The 26,133-nt window shown below is 44.5% G+C and overlaps 1 protein-coding gene across 4 annotated transcripts in view; it reads right to left on the reverse strand.

The window, feature by feature from the left end:
- Positions 1-18,136: 18,136 nt before the first annotated feature.
- Positions 18,137-26,133, reverse strand: part of brca2 (BRCA2 DNA repair associated) — a 143,708-nt gene continuing 135,711 nt past the window's right edge. For 3 of the 4 annotated variants that reach the window (XM_041199192.1, XM_041199191.1, XM_041199194.1), the window contains one exon: positions 18,137-19,418. In XM_041199192.1, coding sequence (XP_041055126.1) covers positions 18,279-19,418 — 1,140 coding nt within the window. In that variant the 3' untranslated portion in view covers positions 18,137-18,278. The remainder of the gene's footprint in view (positions 19,419-26,133) is intronic. The other variant, XM_041199193.1, reaches the window with a different exon arrangement.

A 26,133-nucleotide genomic window follows, 5' to 3' on the forward strand; every position in this document is an offset into this window, starting at 1 on the left:
AGGGCCACCAAAAAGTTGATAAAAATGGAAAAAAAATAATATTGAGAGTAAACTAGCCAGAAATATAAAAATAGATCATAAGAGCTTCTCTGATTAAATAAAAAGGAAGAGAGTAGCTAAAGTAAATGTTGGTCCCGTAGAAGCAGAGACAGGAGGAATTATGAGGAATGAGGAATTGGCAGAGGCATTGGACAAATATTTTGTGCCAACTTCATGGTAGAAGACACAAGTTCCATACCAGGAATAAATGGTAACCTAGAGGCAAAAAGTGAGGAAATTAATATCATCAGAGAAATAGTATTGGAGAAACTTAAGGGGCTCAAATCCCTGGGATCTGATAGCCTGTACCCTAGGGCTAAAAGAGATAGCTGCAGAGATAGTAGATGTGCTAGCGATGATTTTCCAAAATTCATTATATTCGGGAATGCTCCCACTGGATTGGAAGTTGGTAGATGTTACACCACTTTTTAAGAAAGGGGGAGAGAGAAAACAGTGAACTACAGGCCAGTTAGCCTAACATCAGTTGTTGGGAAATGCTGAAATCTATTATTCAGGAAGTCTTAGCAATGCACTTAGCAAAGCATAGTATGATTAGAACAAGTCAATATGGTTTTACTAAAGGGAAATCCTATTTGACAAACTTTTTAGAGTTTTTTGAGGTTGTAACTAGTAGGGTAGATAAAGGGGAACCAGTAGATGTAGTATGCCTGGATTTCCAAGAGGCATTTGATAAGGTTAATAAGCAAGAGAAGGACTCATGGAGTTGCGGTAATATATTAGCATTGGTAGTGGATTGGTTAACAGGAAGAAAACAGGTTTTGCAAAAACAAGGCTTTTTCAAGTTGGCAGGCAGTCAACAGTGGAGTGCCACAAGGATCAGTGCTGGGGCCTTAGCTATTTGCAATCTGTATTAATGACTCAGATGAAAAGACAGAGTAATGTATCTAAGTCTGCTGATGATACTAAGGTAGACAAAGGTGGGTTGAAAAGGTAAGCTGTGGGGTCATCACAGGCTGCAAAGAGAAATAGACAGGTTAACTGAATGGACAACAAGATGACAGATGGGATATAATACAGGGAAGTATATAGTTATTCACTTTGGTTGTAAGAATAAAGAAGCAGAATATTTTTTTAAAGGGTGTGAAACTTGTAAATGTTAATGTTCAGAAATATTTGGGTCTGCTCACACAAGAAACACAGAGGGAAGAATTTTCCCATCGGTGAGTTGGGTCAAGACCTGCTCGCCAACGCATAAAATGACGCACCAGCTAACCTGTCAATGGCCTATTGAGGCCATTGAGAAACTAATTAGAATCACTAACGGACCTGCCTATCCAACCTTAAGGTTGGTGGGCAGGCCGGGAGCCCTGGGGGGCTTCAGAAAAAGCGAGCGGGATGAGGTTTCATGAGGGTATTTAAATTTTTAATAAAGTTTTCAAAAAAAGTTATGGACATGCCCCAACTCATGTGACAATGTCACATGAGGGGACATGTCAGGGAAATTTTTCTATCATTCGTATTACAATTTTTAATTCGGAGCCAATCTCCCTGAGGCAGCACTTAGCCTCAGGGAGATCAGTATACTCTTTCGCAGCATGCAGGAAAGAGCGCACTCCTGGCTGAGGAAACTCCCCCACAACCCTCACAGGGAGCGCATAGCACTTCCTGGCGGATGTCACGCTGGGCGGGCCTTAATTGGCCTGCCCACCCACTCCCAATCGGGGGCGCCGATCAGAGGTGCGCCCGCCTGCACCCGCTCCCGCTCCCACCCTGCACTTCCCCCCGACAGGAGGAAAATTTTTCCCAGAGTTAGCATGCAGGTGCAGTAAGCAATCAGGAAGGCAAATGGCATGTTGGCATTTATTACAAGGATATTGGAGTACAAGAATAAATAAGTTTTGCTACAATTGTACAGGGTTTTAGTGAGACCACATTTGGAATTCAGGATTGGTTTCCACATTTAAGACAGGATATAATTGCATTGGAGGCGGTACAGCAAAAGTTCAATAAATTGGCCCCTGTCATGAGGGGGTTGTCCAATAAATAAATTGGGCTTATATTCTCTGGAATTTAGAAGAATGAGAGGTGATCTCATTGAAACCTACAAAATTCTAGAGGGGCTTGATATGGCAGACACCTAGGGCAGAATCAACCCAGACATCAGCAAAGCCTGATATTGGGTGAGGAAAGTGGCGTTTGACCCGCCGACAGCAATGAAGGCATTTTCCAACATATCGTACAGCACTTTGTTTCAAAAATGCAGAGACACAGGTTTCATGTTGGATCACAGACAGGGGACCGCTGATTTGTCCAACCCACCCTGACCTCAGGCCTTCAGTAATTCAGGCACCATATCTAAAGAGCACCCCTGCACAGAGTTAGCACTCTCGAAGGGATCGGAAGCTGCTTGGAAACTCATGGCTGCCAAAAGGAGGAAACATGCTACCCAAATTTAGCAATGCCTCCCTTAGGCACCTATTGGACGTAGTGGAGGCCCACCGTGCATTCCTCTACCCCAGCTCTGAGTGAAGACCAGCATAGGAAGCGATGGCAGCCGTGGTCAGCACCAACACCCTGCAAAAAGAGGACAGCCACCCAGTGCCGAAAGAGGGTGATCTTTCGTTTTGCCAAGGTAAGTCACTCTTCTCATCACTCTGAACTCATACACTCACAAGCCCATCACACATCCACAAGGATCTCACTCACTCCTAGTTCAAGGGACTCACAAACACCTACATCTACCCTGTGGATCCGTCCTCATCCTGTCCATGGCACCACTCACCACCCACATATGCCAGGCATCCTTCTCATCTGGCCTAGCAGACGTCCTGCTTACACTCTCTCCATCTGTATTCATGTAGGACAAGCTAGCACACAACAAAAGGGGGAGGTCGCAGACTGGGGTGGAGGAATACCCAATATCAAGGTCCTTACAGACATTGAAAAGAATCATCCAGCTGGCTGGTGACGATCTGAACCATTCCTGTGCTGACAATGAGGTCGGTGGTGCTCAACCAAGTGAGGATCCAGCATTGTCAGGGCACAGAGCCTTTGCACTATCCAGTGTCTTAAGCCATATCTTGATATCATGTGGAGTGAATCGAATTGGCTGAAGCCTGCAGTGGTTCAAGAAGGCAGCTCACCTCTACCTTCTGAAGGGCTACTAGGGATGGGCAATAAATGCTGGCCCAGCCAGCGAAGCCCTCATCCCGTGAATGAATAAAATAAAGTGCAACATCCTTCAGACGGCTGTGCTGTGAGTCAGCTCCCCTGTTCTGCAGTCCCCTGCCAGGCACTAATTATCTCTCCTTGCTTTCACACGCACATCTGGGAAGCAGCCGAGGGGGTCTGTGAGCCAGGTCCTCAACTCAAGCCCCGAAGACACCTCTGAAGAGGAATCTCATGACATCCTAATTGAAGATCCGTCACAGCGCTTACCCACACCCTCCACCAGCACAGAGACACATACCTCAATGGGACTTAGATCCAGAGTAGCCTTGGGTCACAATCTGGTGAGCACATCGCACTGTCTGAGCCACAGCAGACGGAGGCAGGGACTTCCCAGGTTTTCAGCACTCAGAGGTCTACTGGAGGCCAGAAATCTGCTGAGTCCAAGTCAGATGACGAGCCTCTGGACTTGTGCATACTTCAGTTGCTGAAACTGCAAAGGCAAGCTTAGAAACATCAGGAAAGGATGTCCACTGCACTCCTCAGATTGCAAGGCACAATGAAGGAATCTGCCTCCAGTCTGAGATGATAGCGCGGACATGCCAATGCACTGAAGTCAACCCTGGTAGGTTGGTAGCTGCCATGGAGACCTCAGTCCATGACATTGGTCCTGCGTTGCTACAGGAGCTGCACTCTATCGCTGAGGCACTTGCAGGCATCCATCAGCGAGAGGGTGGCAGGGCAGCTTGAGCTCACTCCAGCTGCCCTTTCCTCTCAAGGAATCCGCTAGAGGCCCTCAGGCATCCATAGGGAGAAGGATCAGCAGGTGCTTACCCTGGGGCCATCCATCCAAGTGACTCCGGGAGAGTTTGGACCATCTGAATCCTCTACCTGTGACCCCAGCTTCTCCAGCTCTGCAGACTGAGGAGGGTCCCACTGCCACACAGCAGGACCCCAAAATCAGTCAGGGGCCCTCCAGGTGTCAGCTCTTCAGAGGACGCCTACCAAGGTCTTCACAGACAGGGCATAGCAGACAACAGGCCACCTCCACCTCCACTGTGGATGTCAAGGGAGCACCAAGACATAGTGACAGGGTTAGAAAGGTGAAGGAGATTTAGTTGCACAAAGTGGGCACAGTGCAAATCATTTGTATTTAATGTTGACCATTGTAAACACACCCCCAAGAATGTCTCCTTGTCTGTGGCTCCTTGTTATGCTGAGCAGTGCTCGTATCAATCAGATGTGAAACCTTGTTTCCTGCACAATTCAAAGGCTAATGTCACAGTCTAGGGCCTCTCTCTGCTGTCACAGTCCAGGGCCTTTCCCCAATGTCACAGCCCAGGGCCTCCCCCCGCTGTCACAGTCCAGGGCCTCTCCCCAATGTTTCAGTCCAGGACCTAGCCCCAATGTCATAGTCCAGGACCTCTCCCCACTGTCATAGTCCAGGGTCTCTCTCCACTGTCACAGCCCAGGGCCTCTCCCCACTGTCACAGTCCAGGGCCTCTCCCCGCTATCACAGTCCAGGGCCTCTCCCCAGTGTCACAATCCAGGGTCTCTCTCCACTGTCACAGCACAGGGCCTCTCCCCGCTGTCACAGTCCGGGGCCTCTCCCTGCTGTCACAGTACAGGGTCCCTCTCCACTGTCACAGCCCAGGGCCTCTCCCCAATGTCACAGTCCAGGGCCTCTCCCCGCTGTCACAGTCCAAGGCCTCTCCCCAGTGTCACAATCCAGGGTCTCTCTCCACTGTCACAGCCCAGGGCCTCTCCCCGCTGTCACAGTCCGGGGCCTCTCCCTGCTGTCACAATCCAGGGTCCCTCTCCACTGTCACAGCCCAGGGCCTCTCCCCAATGTCACAGTCCAGGGCCTCTCCCCGCTGTCACAGTCCAGGGCCTCTCCCTGCTGTCACAATCCAGGGTCCCTCTCCACTGTCACAGCCCAGGGCCTCTCCCCAATGTCACAGTCCAGGGCCTCTCCCCAATGTCATAGTCCAGGGCCTTTCTCCACTGTCATAGTCCAGGGCCTCTCCCCACTGTCACAGTCCAGGGCCTCTCCCCGTTGTCACAGTCCAGGGCCTCTCCCTGCTGTCACAGTCCGGGGCCTCTCCCCGCTGTCACAGTACAGGGTCTCTCCCCGCTGTCACAGTACAGGGTCTCTCCCCGCTGTCACAGTCCGGGGCCTCTCCCTGCTGTCACAGTCCGGGGCCTCTCCCCGCTGTCACAGTACAGGGTCTCTCCCCGCTGTCACAGTACAGGGTCTATTCCCGCTGTCACAATCCAGGGTCTCTCCCCGCTGTCACAGTCCAGGGCCTCTCCCCACTGTCACAGTCCAGGGCCTCTCCCTGCTGTCACAATCCAGGGTCTCTTTCTGCTGTCACAGTCCGGGGCCTCTCCCTGCTGTGCAGAATGCAGCCTTTTGAGCACAGTGATTGTGTGGCTTCAAAGTCACTGTCCAGATTAGTGTGCATGTACTTCTATGTGGCTTGTGTTTGCTGCAAGAACCTCATACCCAAGTGTCACTGGGCTCCATGATATTCTCTGTGTGCTCTCAGCACCTTTGAGGTGGGGCTGCTCCCTCATCTCGCGCCATTCCTGACAAATGAATGTGGTGCTGAAGGGAACAAATGATGAAGTCAAAGGTTCAAGTTATCTTAAAGTCCATGTGGCCGCTGTTTCTCAGAAGCGTTTCGATGATATGAATCCCTTCACAGAGCGTATGTGCGCTGACCTCAGCCAGACAGGTATCAGATGTTCCCAGATGCAATGTGAAGATCTCAGGAGTGTCCTCATTGCATCTCATCATCATCCTCCTGGAATCTTGCGGCAATGAGGGCCTCACAAGTACGCTTGCCTCACCTTGTCCGTGTAATGGCCTCATCACCTGCATCCTCACCTTCCAGGATCTCATCACCCTCATCCTCTTTGACTTCCTCCTCATTGGAGGAGATGTGCATCTCTTGCATCTCTTTATTATCCAGATCCTCCCCCCTTTGCATCACAGCTTGTGTAGCGAGCAGCAAGCCACTATGATGCGCTACATTCTCTGGAGAGTGCACTGCAGTGCTCCACAGAATCTGTTCAGGCACCGGAACCTCATTTTCAGGATGCCAATGGTGTGCTCAACCAAACCCGAGGCTGCGGCATGAGCCTCTCTGTAACTTCTCTCACCAGGAGTCTGATGCCGCCACATGGGCGTCATCAGCCACATCCTTTGTGGGTAGCCCTTGTCTCTGAGGAGCCAACCCTGCAACCTGTGTGGTCTCTGGAAGATACCAGGGATCTGAAATCTGCTGAGGATGTACGAGTCATGAATGCTTCTGGGGTATCTTGCACACACCTGCATGGTCTGTTTGTTATGGATACAGACCGGCTGAACATGGAGAGTTCACATACTGGACTGCTTGTTGCCAGGTAGATTTAAGAGCCACCTGGGTGTAGTCAATGGCACTGTGCACCTGTGGGAATCTGGAAATCTGAGCAAATCTGAGCAAACCCCAGCGCTCTTGCTTCCTGGCTTGCCTGATCCCTGCTGAAATTGACAAAGGTGTGTGCCTTGGCAAAAATGGATACATCTGTAGGTGGAAGCTTGTGAGATCCCGCACAGGTCCCCAGTGGAGGGAGCCACTGCTGTAGAAATTGAGCACGGCGGTAACTTTAACTGCGAATGGCAGTGGATGCCCTCTGAGTCCCCCTGGTGCCAAACCCTGCAGAAGGTGGCATATGTGGGTGACTAGTTCCTTTGACATGTACAGACATTGGTGACACTGGTTATCACTCATCTGCAAGTAGCACATGTGCCATCTGTAGACCCTGGGTTTAGCGATGTGCCTACAAATGACTGCTCTGTGTGGTTCATCCTCTGAATGCAGAGGAGGCCGTGCCGCCCCTTGGTCTTCAGGGTTCTGCTCCTCCCATTGGCGAGCCAGGTGCCTCTGTCGCATTCTTCTCCTTCTTCTCTCCTGCCTATAAGCAATCAGGCAGATAGCGAGGTCACCAGATTCCATGTTCCTGATGGTTTCCTCAGTGCAGAGATGGAAGTGTCAGCAATTGTCTCCTAAAGATCACTTTCAGAACCCTTAAATGCATTGACGGGCAGAGGGATCTGGGTGTACAGGTCCACAGGTCACTGAAAGTGGCAACGCAGGTGGATAAGGTAGTCAGGAAGGCATATGGCATGCTTGCCTTCATTGGCAGGATATTGAGTATAAAAGCTGGGAAGTCATGCTGCAGCTGTATAGAACCTTGGTTAGGCCACACTTGGAATATTGCGTGCAATTCTGGTCACCACATTACCAGAAGGATATGGAGGCGTTGGAGAGGGTACAGAGGAGGTTTACCAGGATGCTGCCTGGTCTGGAGATTATTAGCTATGAGGAGAGGTTGGAGAAACTTGGATTGTTCTCACTCGAGCGACGGAGATTGAGGGGCGACTTGATAGAAGTTTACAAAATTATGAGTGGCATGGACAGAGTAGATAGTCAGAAGCTTTTTCCCAGGGTTGAAGAGTCAATTACTAAGGGACATAGATTTAAGGTGAGAGGAGAAAACTATAAAGGTGATGTGCGGGGCAAGTTTTTTACGCAGATGTTAGTGAGTGTCTGGAATTCGCTGCCAGAGGAGGTGGTGGAAGCATGTACAATAGTGGTGTTTAAGAGGCAGCTTGACAAATACATGAATAGGATGGGGATAGAGGGATACGAACACCGGAAGTGCAAAATGTTTTAGTTGACAGGCAATATGATTGGCGCAGGGTTGGAGGGCCGAAGGGCCTGTTCCTGTGCTGTACTTTTCTTTGTTCTTTGTTATTTGTTCTAAGCCATCGCCTGCAGCTGCTTCTCAAGGCCCCTTAACGCATGCCGGAGAGTCCAGGGCACCACATGGATGGCCAGTGCTTAGTGCGCATGATGGCTCACCACGTCCACACCCAGCGCTGCCCCACGCCACAAGACCGGCAGTGGCAGCAGCTTCAGCCACTCTACTGCATCCTGAACTCTCATCTCAGGCGCAGGCATTTTCCTAACCTGGACTCCAAGGTTTCGCGGTTTGCTTGCACCATGAGGATGACTCTTCAACGTCAACTGAAACATAGTGCAAGGGACTAGGAGTACACCCCTCCATCAATGTTCAATGGCCACCTTTTCCAACAGGATCTTCAGTCTTGCGCAGTTGAGCAATGGTTCTGCAGCACCATAGCACTCATTTGAGTTTAAGTGTGCACGTGAGGGATTAACAGTAGAGGGGCAATCATTGGCACTTTGAGGAACTAGTGTTGCTTGTGTGGGCACAATTGCTTGACGAGGCTGACTCCAAGCATGCCAACTGAGCTCAAGCTAAATGCTCTCAGCTGTGGCAGAATGCTCATCGTTGACATGTTTTGCCATCAGCCCTCCCTACCCCCACATGTGTTTATGCTCAAACTTCAGTTGGCGCTGCCATGACGCCCCCCACCCCCCCCCCCCACACCCCCACCCCCCGGCACCATTGCCCTTTCCCCGAGTTTGCCTTCTCCCTCTTTGCACTGTCACCCTTGCCCCAGTACCACAGGTCAGCCATGAAGAAACCACTGTGGAGACTTGCCTGTGACCACCACACCCGCCGAATCCACGGAGCCGCTGGAATCATGGCGAATGCTGCACATAGTTGTGTGCACTCACCTCTATGTTCCCCTCGAAGTCGAGGTCACCAAGTTCACGTCTTTTAAAGGCAGTTGTAAATCACACTGACGTAGGATTTAAATTGGCTGTGGGGGTTGATTCCAGGTCTGGTCACAATAATTAGATGCTAATTTATATCAATTAAGTTCTGGATGTTAGACAGTGGGAAATATGGCCCAGCATTGAGTGGGGGGTGGGGAGGGGGGGAGAATCACGTCCTGGATTTACATTGTTGGGAAATGCGACTCGGATTCTCTGATCTTGCCACTGAACACACCTGCCGAGAGCAGGGGTGGAAAATCCCAGCCTGAGAGATTGTTCCTGCTGGTTGGAGAATCTAAAACATGGGAGGCAGTCTGAGGATGCCAATCATTTAGGACTGAGATGAGAAAAAATAACTTCACTCAAAAGGTTGTGAACCTCTGAAATCCTCTATCCTCGATGGTTGAGGATGCTCCAGCATTGAATCCATTTAAGGCCGGGATGGACAGATTATTGGTATCTCAGGGAATCAAGGGATATGGAGAGCAGGCAGGAAAATCAGATCAGCCATGATTGTATCGAATAGCGGAGAAGGCTCCACGGGCAGTGTGGTCTCCTCATGCTCCTATGTCTCGTGTTGTTTACTTTAAGTGAAAGTTTACCGACATAGTAATTCTTAATTACTGCCAAACAATCTATTTGGCAGTGGAAATTAACTTTGACAGGTGCAGAGTCTAATTTCCTCAGATTTTACTTATCATGCGTGACATAAATTTTTTAAAAATATTTTCTTTGGGCAGAATTTTGAGTTCAGTGGGCGGGTGTAGTCGGTGGGCTTGGGAGTGGCTAGGAAATGGGCTGCCACCTGCTATCAGCTCCCGATCATGATTTCACACCAATTGGCCTGCCCAATGTGAAACACGGCTCCTCACTGGTCAGGAAGGGCTGAGCTGGGCCGGGGGTTTATTGGCCGCTGGGTCCAATGGCGACCTGGCAGCCGGTTTCAAACGTGTCTGCAGATGCCAGGCAGGAGGACAGCTCGGGTGGGCACTCAGCACCCCCCCAGTTTTCTGATGAGTGCCTTGTGGCCCTCCTGGTGGCTGCCAGGAGGGACATCCTTGTCCCCAGGGATGGAAGGAGGAGACTACCACACCTTACAAAAAGAGCTGGGAGGAGGTGACAGTGCTGGTTAGCAGCCATGATGTTGTGCGGCGCAGCTGGGTCCAGTGCTGCAAGAGGTTTAACAAGGATGTTGTGCTCAGGAAGGGTGAGTACCATGTTGACATGGATCAGCGTGGAGAAGTGTTAAGGTCTGGCTGTGACCCCCCCCACAACTGCCCCCGCCCCATGGAGCTCAGGGATATTAGAGCCTGAGTGCCAATCGTCATTGATGCTGGAGCCAGCCAAGGCGGTGAGGCTTGGCTGCTTGGACTGAGTGTCTTGCAGCTTGGGAGACACAACTTGGATGTGCCCTGTGAGGTGCTGCTCACTGGGGTTGGCCAGGCTGCAATGGTGCTGCAGGAAGAGAGTGGACTAATCAATGCTTCTTTGTTCTTTCAGGGGAAGATGACCCATAACAACATTGAAAGGTCACGGACTGGCGGAGGGGCCAAAACCACCTAATCCTAACCAGATACAAGCAAGATGCCTTGGAGATGGAGAGCCAGTACGCACCTTGGTCGACTGGCCGCGGAGAGGTTGGAGAGGTACGAAGGTAAGAGTGTAGTGCACAGGGGTGCGAGTTTCAGATGGTGCAAACATTCTTTTGTGATCTCATCATTGATAGAAGCCTCAAAACTGGATTCCCCATTGATCATTGAAAGACAATGGCACCATGATGCAGATCTCCATTGTCTCCCCAGGGTGCCTGGCATGCACAGTGACAGTGTGATAACTTTAACTAATGACATGCCCTTGTACTCCCTTAGATTCACCACCACGCACCCAACCACAAGGCCATGAAGACCCACCCTTGACGCCAGAGGACTGCCAGGCTTCACATGCACCTGTGTCACACCTGCTCTCTGAACCAGGCACCAGCGCAGATATCAGCACCTCGGTGGGCATTAGGCTGGTGGCTAGAATGTTGGTGTACAGTGCTGAGGGCACTGCACAATTACTTGAGGTGCAGGCAGAGCTAGAGAGGCACCAGCAGTCAGAGGGCTGCTGGAGACCAGGACGATGCTGAGTCGAAGGTAGGTGATGAGCTTCTGGAGTCGGAAGATGCTGGACGTCCAGCGAGGTGTGTGGGAGGATCTGGCGGAGATCCATGAGGGTTTGCATGCCATGGTCTCCGTTATGGAGGAGTCTCTGTTGAGCCTCAGCATTGCGTTGTCCCTCATGGCCAAGCGCACTGACCCCCTCCATTGAGGGACTGGCGACTCTCATGGAGAAGCAGTTCTAGGAACAAAATTAGGGGTTCCTGTGGTTGCCCTTGGACCTGCAAGCCCTCACACAAGCAATGACCTCAGGTGGTCAGTGTTTGTGTTGGAGGTGGATGAGGCACCCAGTATCCCAGCTAGGTTCCCATCCATCAATGGTGAGCAGGGAGGTCCAGAGTGACCACACGTTGGCATACAAGCTGCCTGTCATCTCTGTGGGCTCCTCTCAGGGTGCTCTGGATGATGGCAGCAGCTCATTTGCCCCTCTGCCAGTGACTGTGGCATCTGATGAGGCTGTGGCGACTGAGGAGATGCCAGCCTGGCACTGGCCGCTCCCTCCCAGGTGAGTCAGCAAATGCTCCACTGGCCTGAGGACAACTGCCAAAGTCATCAAAGCAAACAGGACAGCAGAGTCAGCAGGCTGTCTTCAATACCTGGGCCAGCGAGGGGGATGCACCAAGGTGTGGCATTCACAAACGTAAGTTGAAGGCACCATGAGTACAAGAGGGACTGGTTACAGGTGATCTTCTGTTGTGCAATGCTTTGGTTATGTGTACTGGGGTTATTTCTTTCATCTCTCTCTTAGCCCCGTCTTTCTTTCCCTCTTTATTTCAATATAAAATCAGTGCAAAAAACAAAACTGTACTGAACCATTGACTAGCTTTATTGCTGCAAATGCATTAGTATTTTTAAATATGTAAAAGCTTAAAAAGCATGTTTATTAATGCATCTGCACCCAAGAAAACAAGCTCAACTTGAAAAGCTTCCCACCTGAATGGCCACAAATGGGAGCAATGGACAGAAATTTGCCATCTCTTATGTTTTGATCCTTGTGCTCATTATTTCATTCTGGGGAGTGGTCAGTTTTGTGAGAAGCCAACTTTGGGCAAAATGGTTTTTAAATCAACATTAAAGATCATGGAAACTTATTTTATACGCGATATACCTTATGTTTACAAGTCCCTGATCTAGCGCTGATCTAGTGAGAATGGATGTTTTTTAAAAAATATTTTGAGTTATTTTGTAAAGAAGGCTGGATATCTGCTGCTGTGTATATGTGATTTAATTAAGCAGGGCAAGCGTTTGATAGGAGTCAGGGTGTGTGAGTGTTTAGAAACATGAAAACGTTGAAGGTGTTAAGTTTGAGGTACAAATAAATAGGTTAGATCTAACATTTGCATTTTTAGATACGTTGAGAGGTTGTTTGAATTTCAAAGGGGAACCAGAGGTAAAAAGGAAATGTTTGCATTTTGTATGAGTCCATAGGTAAATATGAGCAGGGATACTATGTTTTAATTGGCCCCAAAGCAAAGACAAGATAGAAACATGAAAGATCTTAAATTTGGAAGGGTTTGAGTTTCAAAGGGCTGCGAGAACAATGGGATTGAGATGAAAGGGAGAAAAGGTATATTAGAATTACTGTGGATAGCTGTTGAGGTAGAGAGAGCTAGAGATAGCTATTGAGTTGGTCAGCTGTCGAACTGTTAAGCTGGAGATGGCTGCAGTTGTACAAGCTATTGAGAAGTCTTGGACTGCAGTAAGCAGTTTGATTCCAAAGTGAATTCCACAGCGAAGTGGAAGACGGTTCAGGTCATGTGGTATTCCTTTTGTGAAGCCACAGCAGGTTACCTTGTGTGGTATTACTGGATTCCATTTTTAAATATCTATAAGGGAATGTTACCTGGAAAGTGTTTATTGTGGGTTTGACCTAGTAGAGTTTTGGGGGAATGTTTTGTAAGACTAACCTTAATTGTTAGTCTTATGTAATCTTATGTGCTTAAGTTTTTCTTTGTTAATAAAACTTTCACTTTTAATTTTTAAAAATCCAAAATTGTTACTGGAATCTTCCTGCTGAGATTGGTACATTTTCTCATTATTAGAATACAATGAAAAGTTGTGGCTGTAAACCAAGTTTCCCTCTGGGATTTGGTTTGTGCAGCAATTAACACCGGCTGTGGTCATAATAGTTGCATTAGTTTGACTGATTTCAGCTGGACTGTACTGATGAAACTAATGCAAACTCTACCCCCATGTGTTCTTTTAAATGTGAAGGTGATGGAGTTATTAGAAAGACAGTGGCTATGGTCAGTTAATGAGTGAACAATATGTATGAAGAATCAGTAAAAGAGGAAACTAGATAGCTGTGAACATTGCATTGGTGGAAAACCATACTATGGTAACTTGTTTGGATGTGCAGTGCCAAATCCTTGCAAAAGCCTTCAAAGTGATAAAATACATATAAAGTTTATAATGTTATATTTGTGTGTAACACTTGCAGCAAAAAACTTGCACAATAAACCTGTTTCTACTCAGTATTTTTCGTGCACCATCAAATTTCTATTCTTTCCTACAGACTTTTACAAGGCATTGGTGTTGGTAACTTGGTCAAATTAAAGTCCAGCTAAGGAATGATTATTTATCTTTGATAAATTTGTTTTGAAGGTAGGAACATCAATGCTGGGAGTTGGTACACTTTTCTGGTTTGGTCACTCAGGAAGATTTGTTCTTCAGATGTGAGACACAGTAGCAAGGAAGTACTTATTACATTTGGAGTCAACAATGTAGTGTGGCACTGAAGCTATATGCAGGCCAGATCAGGTAAGGATGATAGGCTTCTTCCCCAGTGGAGGGCATTAGTGAACTAGTGGGATTGTTAATGATAATCCAGCAACTTTCATGATCTTTTTATTTTTCGTTGCTAACCCATGAATTGCTAGACATTCTAGAATTCAGTTTTACAACCTGCCAGAGTGGGATTTTAACTCACTAGAAACAAGGAAGTTTACAGCACAGAAAGAGGCCACTTAGCCCATGATGTCTGTGCCAGCCAAAAAACGAGCCACTGAGCCTAATCCACTTCCAAGCATTTGGTCCATGGCCCTGCAGATTACGGTACATCAGGTGCATATCCAGTCACCTTTTAAATGAGTTGAGGGATTCTGCCTCTACTACCTTTTCTGGCAATGAGTTCCAGACCCTCACAACCATCTGGGTGAAAAAATCTTTTCTCATCTCCCTTTAATCTTTCTACCAAACATTTTAAATTTTTGCCCCGTAGCCACTGACCACCCTGCTAAATCCCCACCCTTCCCATCCATTTTATCCAGGCCCCTCAATTTTTTGCATCTCAATCAAATCTCCCCTCAGCCTCCTCTGTCCTAAGGAGAACAACCTCAGCCGATCCATTCTTTCCTCATAGCTGCAATTTTCCAGTCCTGGCAACATTCTTATAAATCTCCTCTGTAGTGCAATTACATCCTTTCTGTAATGAGCTGACCAGAACTGCACAGTATTCAAGTTGAGGCCTAACTAATGTTTTACATATTTCCAGCATAACCTCCATGCTCTTAAATTCTATGCCTCAACTAATAAATTAAAGGATTCCATATGCATTCTTAACCACCTTATTGACCTTCAGTGCTACCTTCAGTGATGTGGACATTCATTCCAAGGTCCTTCACTTCCTCCACAACTCCATCCTCCCGTTTACTTTTAATCCTTTGCTTTGTTTGACCTCCCAAATGTATCACCTCACCCTTCTCTGGGTTGAATTCCACTTGCCACTTTTCTGCCCACCAGCCCAGTCCATTGATACCTTCCTGTAGTCTACAGCAATCCTCCTTGCTATCAACCCGTGGCCCATTTTTGTGTTGTCTGCATACTTTATAATTATTCCCTCTACATTTACAACTAAATCATTTATAACACAAAAAGCAGGGGAGCGAGTACTGAGCCCTGTGGAACTCCACTGGAAACAGCCTTCCAGTCACAAAAACATCCATCAACAATTACCATTTGTTTCCTGCCAATGAGCCAATTTTTTTTCTAGTTTGCTACATTCCCCTGGATCCCATGCAGTTTTATTTTTTTAAACCAATCTGCCATGTTGGACCTTGTAAAAAGCCTTGCTAAAATCCATGTAGACCACATCAATTGCAGTACCCTCATCAATCCTCATTACTTCCTCAAAAAATTCAGTTAGACACAACCTTCCCTTAGTAAATCTATGCTGACTGTTCTTGATTAATCTGTGCCTAAGTGACAGTTTATCCTGTCCATCAGAATTGATTCCAATAATTTGCACACTACTGAGGTCAGACCGCCTAGCCTATAATTATTCAGTCTATCCCTCACTCCCTTTTTAAACAAAGGTACAAAATTAGCAGACCTCCAATCCTCTGACACACCATCTGTATCCAGTGAGGACTGGAAAATGATGGTTACCTTAGCAATTTCCTCCCTGGCTCCTTTTAACAGCCTGGGTTACATTTTATTTGGCTCTGGTGCTTTATCCACTTTCCAGGATACTAATCTAATTAATACTTCCTGTCTCCCTATGTTTATCACATCCAATACTTCACACTCTTCCTCAACTACAATGTCTGCATTGCCTTCCCCCCTCTTTTGTGAAGATGTGCAAAGTATTCATTAAGAACCATACCCCACATCCTCCACCTCCAATACCTCTGGCTCGCTATTCTATCGTGCCTATGATGGCCATAATGTGTTATAAGGACAAATGAAAAATGAACCGGAGTAGGTCATTTGGCCGTTCAAGTCTGCTCCACCATTCAAAAATATCATGATTGATCTTCTACCTCAAAGTTCATCCTCCTGCACTATCCCCCATTCCTTAATCCCCTCGGGTAACCAAATATCTATTTTGAATATACTCAATGACTAAGCACGTACAACTCTTTCTGGTAAAGAATTCCTAAGATTCACGATCCTCTGAAGAAAATTCTTATCTCAGCCCTAAATGGCTAACCCCTTATTGACCCCAAGTGCAGGACTCCCCAGCCTGCGGAAACATTCTCTGAACATCTATCCTATCAAGCCCCTTAAGAGTTTTATACATTTCAGAGATCACTGCTCAACTAAATTCTAGCCAATAAAGGCATGGTCTAATCAACTTCTTGATAGGAGAATCCTAGCTTGGCCTAAATAGCCAAGTGGTTATGGTACTGGGTTTGTAACCCCAAGATCAAGAGTTCAAATCTCACAATGGCGAACAATGTAACTTCATCTGAAACAGATAGGAGAATCCTCCCAGCCCATGATTCAATCTAGTAAACTTTTCCTGACCTTACTTTAAGGCTAGTATACTCTTCCTTATGTTGAAAGGCCCAAATGGTGTGGTCTGACCAAAGCCCTATATAATTACTCCAATCCCTTTGTAATAATTTACTATTTGCCTTCCTAATTTTTCACTGTACCTGCACTTTAACTGTGATTCATGCACAGGTCTTGGAATACAATCATTTCCCAGTCTAATTTTTTCTACCAAAGTGGATAGCATCACATTGTCCCACATTATATCCCATCTGTTATGCTCTTACTCACAACTTTTCTATATCTCTTTGCGTCCTCCTCCTCACATCTTAATTTTCCACCTAATATTGCGTCAGCAAATCTGCACATATTACACTCAGTCTCCTTATTGAAGTTATTAATATAGATTATTCATGGCTGAAGTCCAAGCATTGAACTTTGTAGCACCCCACTATTTTAGCCTGCCAACCCAAAAATGACATTTGAGTTGCTTTCTGGCAATTAACCAATCTTTAATCCACACTCATGTAGAACCCCCAAAGCCATAAGCCCTAATTTTGTGCAGTAACTCCTTACCAAATGTTTTTTGAGAATCCAATATCTATTGGTGGTTCCTCATTCTCTGTGATGGCCCATATGCTTTTGGAGAAAACCTATGTTATATGGGTGGTAGTCCCTTTAATAAATTTCTCTTGAAGTTGGTTTCCTGCAAAAAGCAACTCACTTTCAGTAATTTATCATGTGACAAGCTGCCTGGGCGATTTGAAGCTGAATTCATTTGAAATCGTGTGTGCTGGATAAAAAGGTTTAAAACCCTTTGATGCTAAAGGACTAAACCAAAAAAGTGAATTGGGCTTCTGGGCTAGCAAAGAAAGAGAGAGAGAGAGTTCCTTGATACAAGACCCCAAGTTAAAGAATATTAAAATCAGGAGAGTTCTGACCCAAGATCACTTATGACACTAGCGATGCCTATGTTGAACTATGTTGGACGGTTAGAGGAGATTTGGAGGGCAAACTTATCGGAAACAAGGGGAAGGCACAAGAAATCGCAATCCTTACACAAATCTTTGAAACAGTACGCAGACCAAATGGTTAATCTTCCAATTTCTGCCAAGTATTTGACTTGTGCTTTTTGGGGCTAAGTCAAATGGGCATATATGCAAATTTAAGTTAAGAACTTCAGTTTAGAGTACAAGTAATTGGGTTCATTGTACTTTTAATATTTTTAACATAACTGACTAGTTGTGGTTATTGGTATTCATTTTCATTGATTTTTGTGTAGTAAAATTCTTTTGAACAGTTAAGTATGGTTTCATTCTTTTAATAAATAGCTGGATTTTTGGATTTCCAAACAAAGGTTACTTGTTTCTACTGCGATCATAATGTTGCTCCATTAAGACCTCAGAAAACTCAATAGATTTGTCAAATACAATTTTTCTTCCATAAATCCATGTTGTGTATCCATATTTTGATGCTTCAACAGCCACATCCCTAATACTAGATCCCAGCATTTTGCCAACTAGCCTACAGTTTCCAGTTTGTTCTTTCCTTTCTTGAAGTGGGATTTTATTTTCTGGAAAGGTTAGTTTTGTTCCCCCATCCACCTCTTTCAAAAGCGTAGATAGATGTCCCATAAAACCCCACCCCTTTTCCATCAGCACTTTGCTTACGCTCCCAACCGTAGATTATTATCCCTACTACAGTATCGATATTTTTCATCCTGGTAGTGTTGTTTTTTGACCAGGAATGGTACTGAGAAGGTCAATCTCATTTCACAGAGCAAATTTATCAGTAGGAAGAAATAATGTTCCTGTGATCATTTAGCTCACAGCTAAAATATATTGTGTCACTTAGTGCAAGAATGTCAAATTATGAAATTGTAGTACATTCTGAAAGAGGACATATAAAGAAAATAGTTTATTCAAAACCGGTACAATTGCATTTACAAATCTTTTAAATGTACTAATTGGGAGTGCCAACAATACATGTATCTAGTTTACACCCAAATACTCAAATGCAGTGAAAAAAGAAATAACCTCAGTTATCAGTAAATTTTATTTCTGTTCTTCTGCAGTTTATGAGACAAAACCTGCTTGTTGTCTAAATTATCCCCATCCTGTACAGCAGCTTTGTCACCATCATTGTTTTGTGCAGTGACAGTTCTTTCAGACTGACTAGTGTCTTCACTTGAATTTACCATACTAGCTTCATTTTTACATCTCCTTTTGGACTGTGATTCAACAGGTGGACTTCTATCTGGCGAAGCAATGACTGTCTCAAGTTCATGGTCAAGATACATTTTAACATTTTGTTGCAATGAGGTAGTGTCATTAGAACTGACAACTTGCGCCTTGTCAATCTTGGCCCTGTTATTTTCACTGCTTCCATTTACCCAACCTTCACAAAGAGCCTGAGTATTTATCAGTGCAAGCTCTTCATCTGCAACCCAATTATCTTCAACAATTTTGAAAACTTTGTTCCCAACTTCACTATCAAGATAACTAGAATTTTGCGGCAGTAAGACAACATCTGTAGTATTGACAATGTGTGATTTTTGAACCTTTCCTCCGTCCTTTTCACTGCTCCTATTAGCACACCCTTCAAAAAGTGCCTGTGTATTTATCATTGCAAGTTCCTCATCTGTAACCCAGTTGTCCTCACCTAGTTTGGAAATTTGAGACCCAAGATCAATGTCAAGATGATTTTTAACATTTTCAGATAATAAGGTAATGGCCTTGGAACTGATAATTTGTCCCTTTGTAAACGTTCCTTTCTCACTTTCACAGTGCACGTTAGCCCAACCTTCACGAAGTGCCTGAGTGTTTATCATTGCAAGTTCCTCATCAGTAACCCAATTATCTTCAACTATTTTGGAAATTTCAGTCCTCTTCAAAGAGGACACCTGGGAAAGTTTATTACTTTCAGTTTGAATTGTTTCTTCACGGCTTTGTGGTGTGACACATCTCCTGGGTGGTATAAACCCTTTCTGTACAGCTGGTGAAACAGAATTGCAAAGGGGAGACAATGGAACAGGAGAAGGAATCCGAGACAAAAAGCTAAGCTTTTTTTTCTTCAAATTTGTGAGGGAATCATCAGATGTAATTTTAGTACTACGTAATGCAGGTCTGGATCCAGCTGCTGAAAGTGTCCGTAGCTTACTTTCACCATCCGATGAAGTAGGCTGCTAAGAGGAATAAAAAGAAAAATTACATTAGGAATTATTGAATCCACGAAACACTGTCCTAACTTTTAAAGAACTGATCCAGCAGAATCTGTTAGACTTTTAAAAAATCTTTCTCCTCCAGTATCAATTCTGCATTTTTTTTTGTGCACCCCCAACTTTTTTCACCACTGGCAGAGATACCACCAGCTGTTTAGGCCCAAAGCTCTGAAATTCCCTGCCTAAACCACCCCGCACCCCCACCAGCTTCAAGATGCTCCTTAAAAACTTCCCTATCTCTTTGGTTGTCAATTTGTATCTGTTCCTATTAAATGCCTTGGGACATTTTACTATGATTAAAAGTGCTATATAGATGCATATTATTGTTATTATTTGATTATACAGAATCATATACTAGGATCTCTGGCAAGCTGCACAGTTGAAGCTTAAAGACTATCCAAAGGGAGGAAGAAACAAGCCACTTTCTGTAAATTACTAAAGTCAGTTTTTGCTTAATGCAGAACATTAGGTCAATGTATTTTTGGGGGAGGGTAAAGCCAAATGAGCAAACATTAGATAAAAACAAAAAACTGCAGATGCTGGAAATCCAAAACAAAAATACCTGGAAAAACTCAGCAGGTCTGGCAGCATCGGCGGAGAAGAAAAGAGTTGACGTTTCGAGTCCTCATGACCCTTCGACAGAACTGAACATTAGATTTGGTAGCTCTTGGACTTAGAGCTGGACTTTGTTCCCAAAAGCACTGATATCTTAATTCTTCAAATCACTGCACTTCTAAACAAATGGTCTTTAAAATATTTTGTTTGTGACAATGAATAATTTAGGATGACATGGGATATATGGCATAGAAATAGGCCATTTGATCCAAACAATCCATGCTGGTGTTTATGCTCCACTCAAGCCTCTTCCCATCTTTTCTTAACTAAATCTACCATTGGAAGGGTCATGAGGACTCAAAACGTCAACTCTTTTCTTCTCCGCCAATGCTGCCAGACCTGCTGAGTTTTTCCAGGTAATTCTGTTTTTGTTTTTGTTTTGGATTTCCAGCATCCGCAGTTTTTTTGTTTTTATCATTGTAACACTGTTCCCTTCTCTCTCATAGTTTCCCCTTGAATGCATCTATGCTATTCACTTTAACCACTCCCTGTGATAGCAAGCTCCACATTCTCAGCACACTTTGGGTGAAGAAGTCTCTTCTGAATTCCCTGCTGAATTTCTTGGTGGCTGTCTTAAATTGATGGCCTCTTGTGGAGGAATAAAATACGTGTATAATTGTGAATGAAATAAAATACACGTATAATTGTGAATGAAATAAACTACATGTATAATTGGGAAAGGAAATTGAAATACATGGATAATGAAATTACTGTAGAATGTCCCCAAACAGTTGCGCAGTCAGCGCATAAATTAGCAAATCAAAGGGCCAGTGCTACCTTCCCAGACTAAGTGGCTCCGGATGTCAGATACAGCGATGAAACCCAAGAGACAAACTATTGTGTGTGCATTGCCCAGGATATGTAACCATTAACACTTGCTAAACCATTGACATTGTCCTGCCTAATCGCTGAAACATTAACACTGATCGCTATCTCTGGAAGCCATTTGAAACTATTTGTAATTGCCCAAGTTTCTGTCACGAACCTTCTGCTATATCTATGTGTGTAAAGAGATGTTAGTCAGAGAGAGTGCTGGCTAGCTCCGTTGTATGCTGCTGGGCTCTTCATGATATCACGATTATAATAAAAGGCTTCCGAGACAAACCTCCTGGGTCTGAGTGTTCACTCCATTTTCCACGACACATCTAGTTATGCTCTTACCCACAACAGGAAACATTCGCTCTGAATTCACTCCATCAAAACCTTCCATAATTTTAAAATCCCTTACTAGGTCACCTATCAGTCTTCTTTTTACAACAAAGATCCAGCCCACCAACCCTCTTCTGATATGTATCCAATCACATTTCTGATATCACCCTTGTAAATCTTCAGTGCCCTTTCCAGTGCTTCTATATCCTTGTTATAATATGGCAACCAAAACTGCACTTGATCTGTAAGCGTGGCCTAACTAAGGTTCCGTACAGGTTTAGCATAACTTTCCTACTTTTCAATTTTATCCCTCTAGAAATAAACCTAGTGCATGTTTTTTTTATGGCCTTGATAACCTGTGGCACAACTTTTAATGACTGATATATTCTTTTGTTCCTCTACCCCACCAAGACTTGCAGCTTCCAAATAAGAAGTACTCTCCCTATTCCTATGCTGTAGCATAGTGGTTTTCACCAGACTGGTATTCCAGAGACCCAGGGTAATGCTCTGGGGACCTGGGTTTGAATCCCACCACGGCAATTGGTAAAATTTTAATTCAATAAATAATCTGGAATTAAAAATCTCATGATGACATGAAACCATTGCCAATTGTTGTAAAAACCCATCTGGTTCACTAATGCCCTTTAGGGAAGGAAATCTGCTGACCTTACCTGGTCTGGCCTACATGTGACTCCAGACCCACACCAATGTGGTTGACTCTTAAAATGCCCTTTGGAAAAAAAAAGGGCAATTTAGGGATGGGCAATAAATGCTGGCCTGGCCAGCAATGCCCACATCCCATGAACAGTTTTAAAAAAAAGTACCACCTCACCTGTGTTGAACTTCATTTGCCAATTATTTGCCCATTCTGCAAGTTTATTAATGTCCAGCTGTAATTTGTTACAGTCCTCCTCAGTATTGACCATCTCCCCTGCCTCAATTTGATGTTATCTGAAAATTTAGAAATCATTTTTGATTCCAAGTGGTTAATGTAAATTGTGAATAGCAGTGGTCCCAGAACTGATCCTTGTGAAACACCACTTTCCAGCTTCTGCCACACTGAATAACTACCCTTTACTCCCATATATAAAAACAAAAAACTGCGGATGCTGGAAATCCAAAACAAAAACAGAATTACCTGGAAAAACTCAGCAGGTCTGGCAGCATCGGCGGAGAAGAAAAGAGTTGACGTTTCGAGTCCTCATGACCCTTCGATAGAATTGATTGAATGTTAGAAGAGGGGTGAAATATATGCTGGATTAAGGTCGGTGGGGAGGAGGAGAGAGAGAAAGAGAAGTGTGGGGAGGGGGGTGGTGGTGTGGTTGTTTTTCAGGTAATTCTGTTTTTGTTTTGGATTTCCAGCATCCGCAGTTTTTTGTTTTTATCTGTGTTTAATTGACTGCCACCCCTCTTCAAGAAATGCCTACCTTGAAGAAGTTCTATTCCCCTCTGCGACAAGATTTCCCTATCTCTCTTTTGCCTTGTTCACCTTCATTGCTTTCCATTTCTCTCCTGGTGCTTGACAAGGTGTCTACTAAAACCCGCTTTATTCTCTGCTCCTATCACTGCTTGCTTGTTCCTACAACACCACCCCAGTCCCCACTTCTCTTCTCCCCCCCGCCCCACCTTAAACCAACATATATTTCACCCCTCTTCTAACATTCAATCAGTTCTGTCGAAGGGTCACGAGGACTCGAAACGTCAACTCTTTTCTTCTCCGCCGATGCTGCCAGACCTGCTGAGTTTTTCCAGGTAATTCTGTTTTTGTTACCCTTTATTCCCACTCTGCTTTGTCTTGAAGCCATCCAGGAATCCATTCTGCCATTCCACATTCTCTGACTTTATTCATTAGCCTATCATGGGCACCAAATCGAAGACCTTTTGAAAATCCAGATAAATTGGATCTACTGCATAACCACTTTTTATTCTCGTGTTACCCTCAAGAAAATTCAATAAGATTGATCAAGCAAGATTTACTCTTTTGAAATCCATGCTGACTATTCATTATATTTCTCATTTCTTTATGTTCTTCTATTCTGCCCTTTAGTAAGGATTCCATTATTTTTCCCGCCACTGATGTCAAGCAGACTGGTCTGTAATTCCCTGGACATGCCCTGTCCACCTTTTCAAATACAGGAATTACATTAGCTATCCCCCATCCCCCAGTTCTCTGGAACTACACCATTTGCTAACGAATTTGTAGGGGACATGTCAATGTTGTACAATTAGGATCTTGCTTTTTAGTGCTTCCCACTGGTTTTCCACTGTTTTATCCTCCAGCAGTGCTGTCCAGTCTACCTCAGCCAAATCCCTTCTCATTTCTGCAAAATTTGCCTTCCCCAGTTCAAGACTTTTACTCCTGCCTTATCTCTGTCCTTTTCCATGGTAATGCTAAATCTAACTGAATTGTGATCAGCGTTCCCAATATGGTTGTCAACTGTCACTTCACCCACTTGTCCTTATTCGTTTCCCAAGACTAGGTCCAGAATTGCATCTTCTCTCGTTGCGTTTGTCACTAATTGGTTGAAAAAATTTTCTTGGACACGCTGCATGAATTTTTCTCCCTCAGTGCCCCTTATGTTATTTGAATCCCAGTTGATATTAGGATAGTTGAAGTCTCCGGCTATTATTGCCCTTTTGTTCTTAGAAGAACAAATATGTAGGCAAATTTCTGCTTGTATCTCCCTTTCACTTTTTGGGGGTCTGTAGTATACTCCCAGTAGTGTGACTGCCCCTTTTTTATTTCTAAGCTCAATCCATAAAGCCTCGATTGTTGATCCATTTAGTATATCATCCCTTCTCACAACTAGAATTGATTCTTTAACCATTAGTGCTAACCCCCCTCTTTTTTTAATCTCCTACTCTTATCGTGTCTGAAGACTCTATAACCAGGGTTATTAAATTGCCAGTTTTGTCCTTCCTTTAGCCAGGTTTCCATTATAGCAATGACATCCTGCTGCCATGTGTCTACTTGTGCCCTTAGCTCATTTACCTTGTTTGTAATACTCCTTGCATTGAAGTATAAACAGTTTAACCCCATCAATGTGCCTTGCTGGACACTTTTTAAACTTTGATTCTCCTGTAACTCCATGTCTATCACAACATCCCTAGCTAATGTCCTACCTCCATTTTTCTGATCATATGTCTTATCATAATCTTAGAATGTATATTACGGTCACTATTGCATGGACATTCCCCTACTTTTACTTCTCTTACATGCTATGGTTCATTCCCCATTACCAAATCCAACAGTGAATTTTCCCTTGTTGAGCTTTTCACATACTAGGTTAGAAAAGAGTCTGGTACACATTGTAGGAACTTCATTCCCTTATCCTCTTTACCGTCCAATTAATATCAGCGTAGTTGAGATCCCCGATTATTAATATTTTTTTTTTTAAACACAATCCCCTAATTTGTTGCTATGTTTCTTCCTCCATCTTCCTTCTGCTATTAGGTAGTCTGTAGACTACACCTATCAGTGTGATTGCTCCTTTATTATCTTTTACCTCTGTCAATATGGATTTATGTTTTTGTCTTGCTGATAACATGAGTAGGATGGATACAGCTATCTCAATTAAGTACAGCTAATCTACCTCCCCATTGTTTCCTCTCCATCTCTTCTAAATACGTTATACTCTGCAATATTTAATCCCCAGATCTGATTTTTGCAGCCATATCACGGTAATCCCTACCATGTCCGATTCCTCCCAATGCATGATTACCTCCAGCTCTCCTGTCCACTGCTGTACAGATATTTTAACTCATTTTTAATAGGATTTTCTCTCACTTTATGCTTAACCATCTTTTTAAGACTCCTGTTCTATAACTACTTTTTAACTTGCCATCAATGTCCTCCCTTACTTTATTCTTTTCTACGTTCTTCTATCCTGTTTTGTTACATTTAGGCTGCTCGTGTTTCTTGTAGATCCCTCTCCCACCCACCGCGCCACTCCACCTTATTCGTTTAAAATTTCTGCCACCTTTCGATTTACCCTTTCCACTCAGACACGGGTCTCACCTGGTTCAGGTGAGCATCCACACAGCTCCTTCCTATCCTAGAACTGCTGCCAGTGTTCCATGAAAAAAGGAATCTCTTTCCCCAGACCATCTCTTTAACTGCATGAGTAATGATAATGGGGGGCTTCAATTATCCAAATAAAGACTGGGTTAGGAATAATACAAAGGGACAAGAAAGGCAAGAGTTCTTGGAATGTGTTCAAGATAATTTTCTGCAGCATTATGTTTCCAGTCCAACGAGAGGACATGCACTTTTGGACCTGATTCTGGAGAATGAGTTGGTCCAAGTGGATCAAATATCAGTGGGAGAGCTTCTAGGGGCCAGTGACCATTGTATTATAAGGTTTAAGTTAAAAGGAGTAAAGGTGATGAGGAGAAAAATTTTTCACGCAGAAGATGGTTGGAGTCTGGAACAAACTTCCTGAAGGAGTGGTGGAGGCAGGTTCGATCGAGGTATTCAAAAGGGAATTGGATTGCTATCCATAAAGAAAGAATGATGTACAAGGTTACGGGGATAAGGCAGGGGAGGGAGACTAAGTGGAATGCTCTTTCAGAGAGCTAGTGCAGACTCGATGGGCCAAATAGCCTCCTCCTGTGATACTGTGGTTAATTTCCAGATCCATCTGCTCCAAGTCAATTTCCACATGGTTTGTGCAATAATCTCGATTATTATCCTCGAGGTCCTGCTTTTTAAATTTAGAGCCTAACTCTAATACTCTTTCAGCAAGACTGCCTCCCTGTTCTCATCTATATTGTTTATTTTAACATGGGCCACAACACCTATTCAAGTAGTCATAATGTTCCCTGGAATGAATTTCTCTTGTTTCAAATATTTGTTGGAAATTCTGATCACAGAAGTGATTTTGTTTCATTGTATAAAAATATTCGTCTGCCTTGC

Source organism: Carcharodon carcharias, chromosome 11 (assembly GCF_017639515.1).
Source record: "Carcharodon carcharias isolate sCarCar2 chromosome 11, sCarCar2.pri, whole genome shotgun sequence".
In the NCBI taxonomy this organism is placed as follows: Eukaryota; Metazoa; Chordata; class Chondrichthyes; order Lamniformes; family Lamnidae; genus Carcharodon; species Carcharodon carcharias.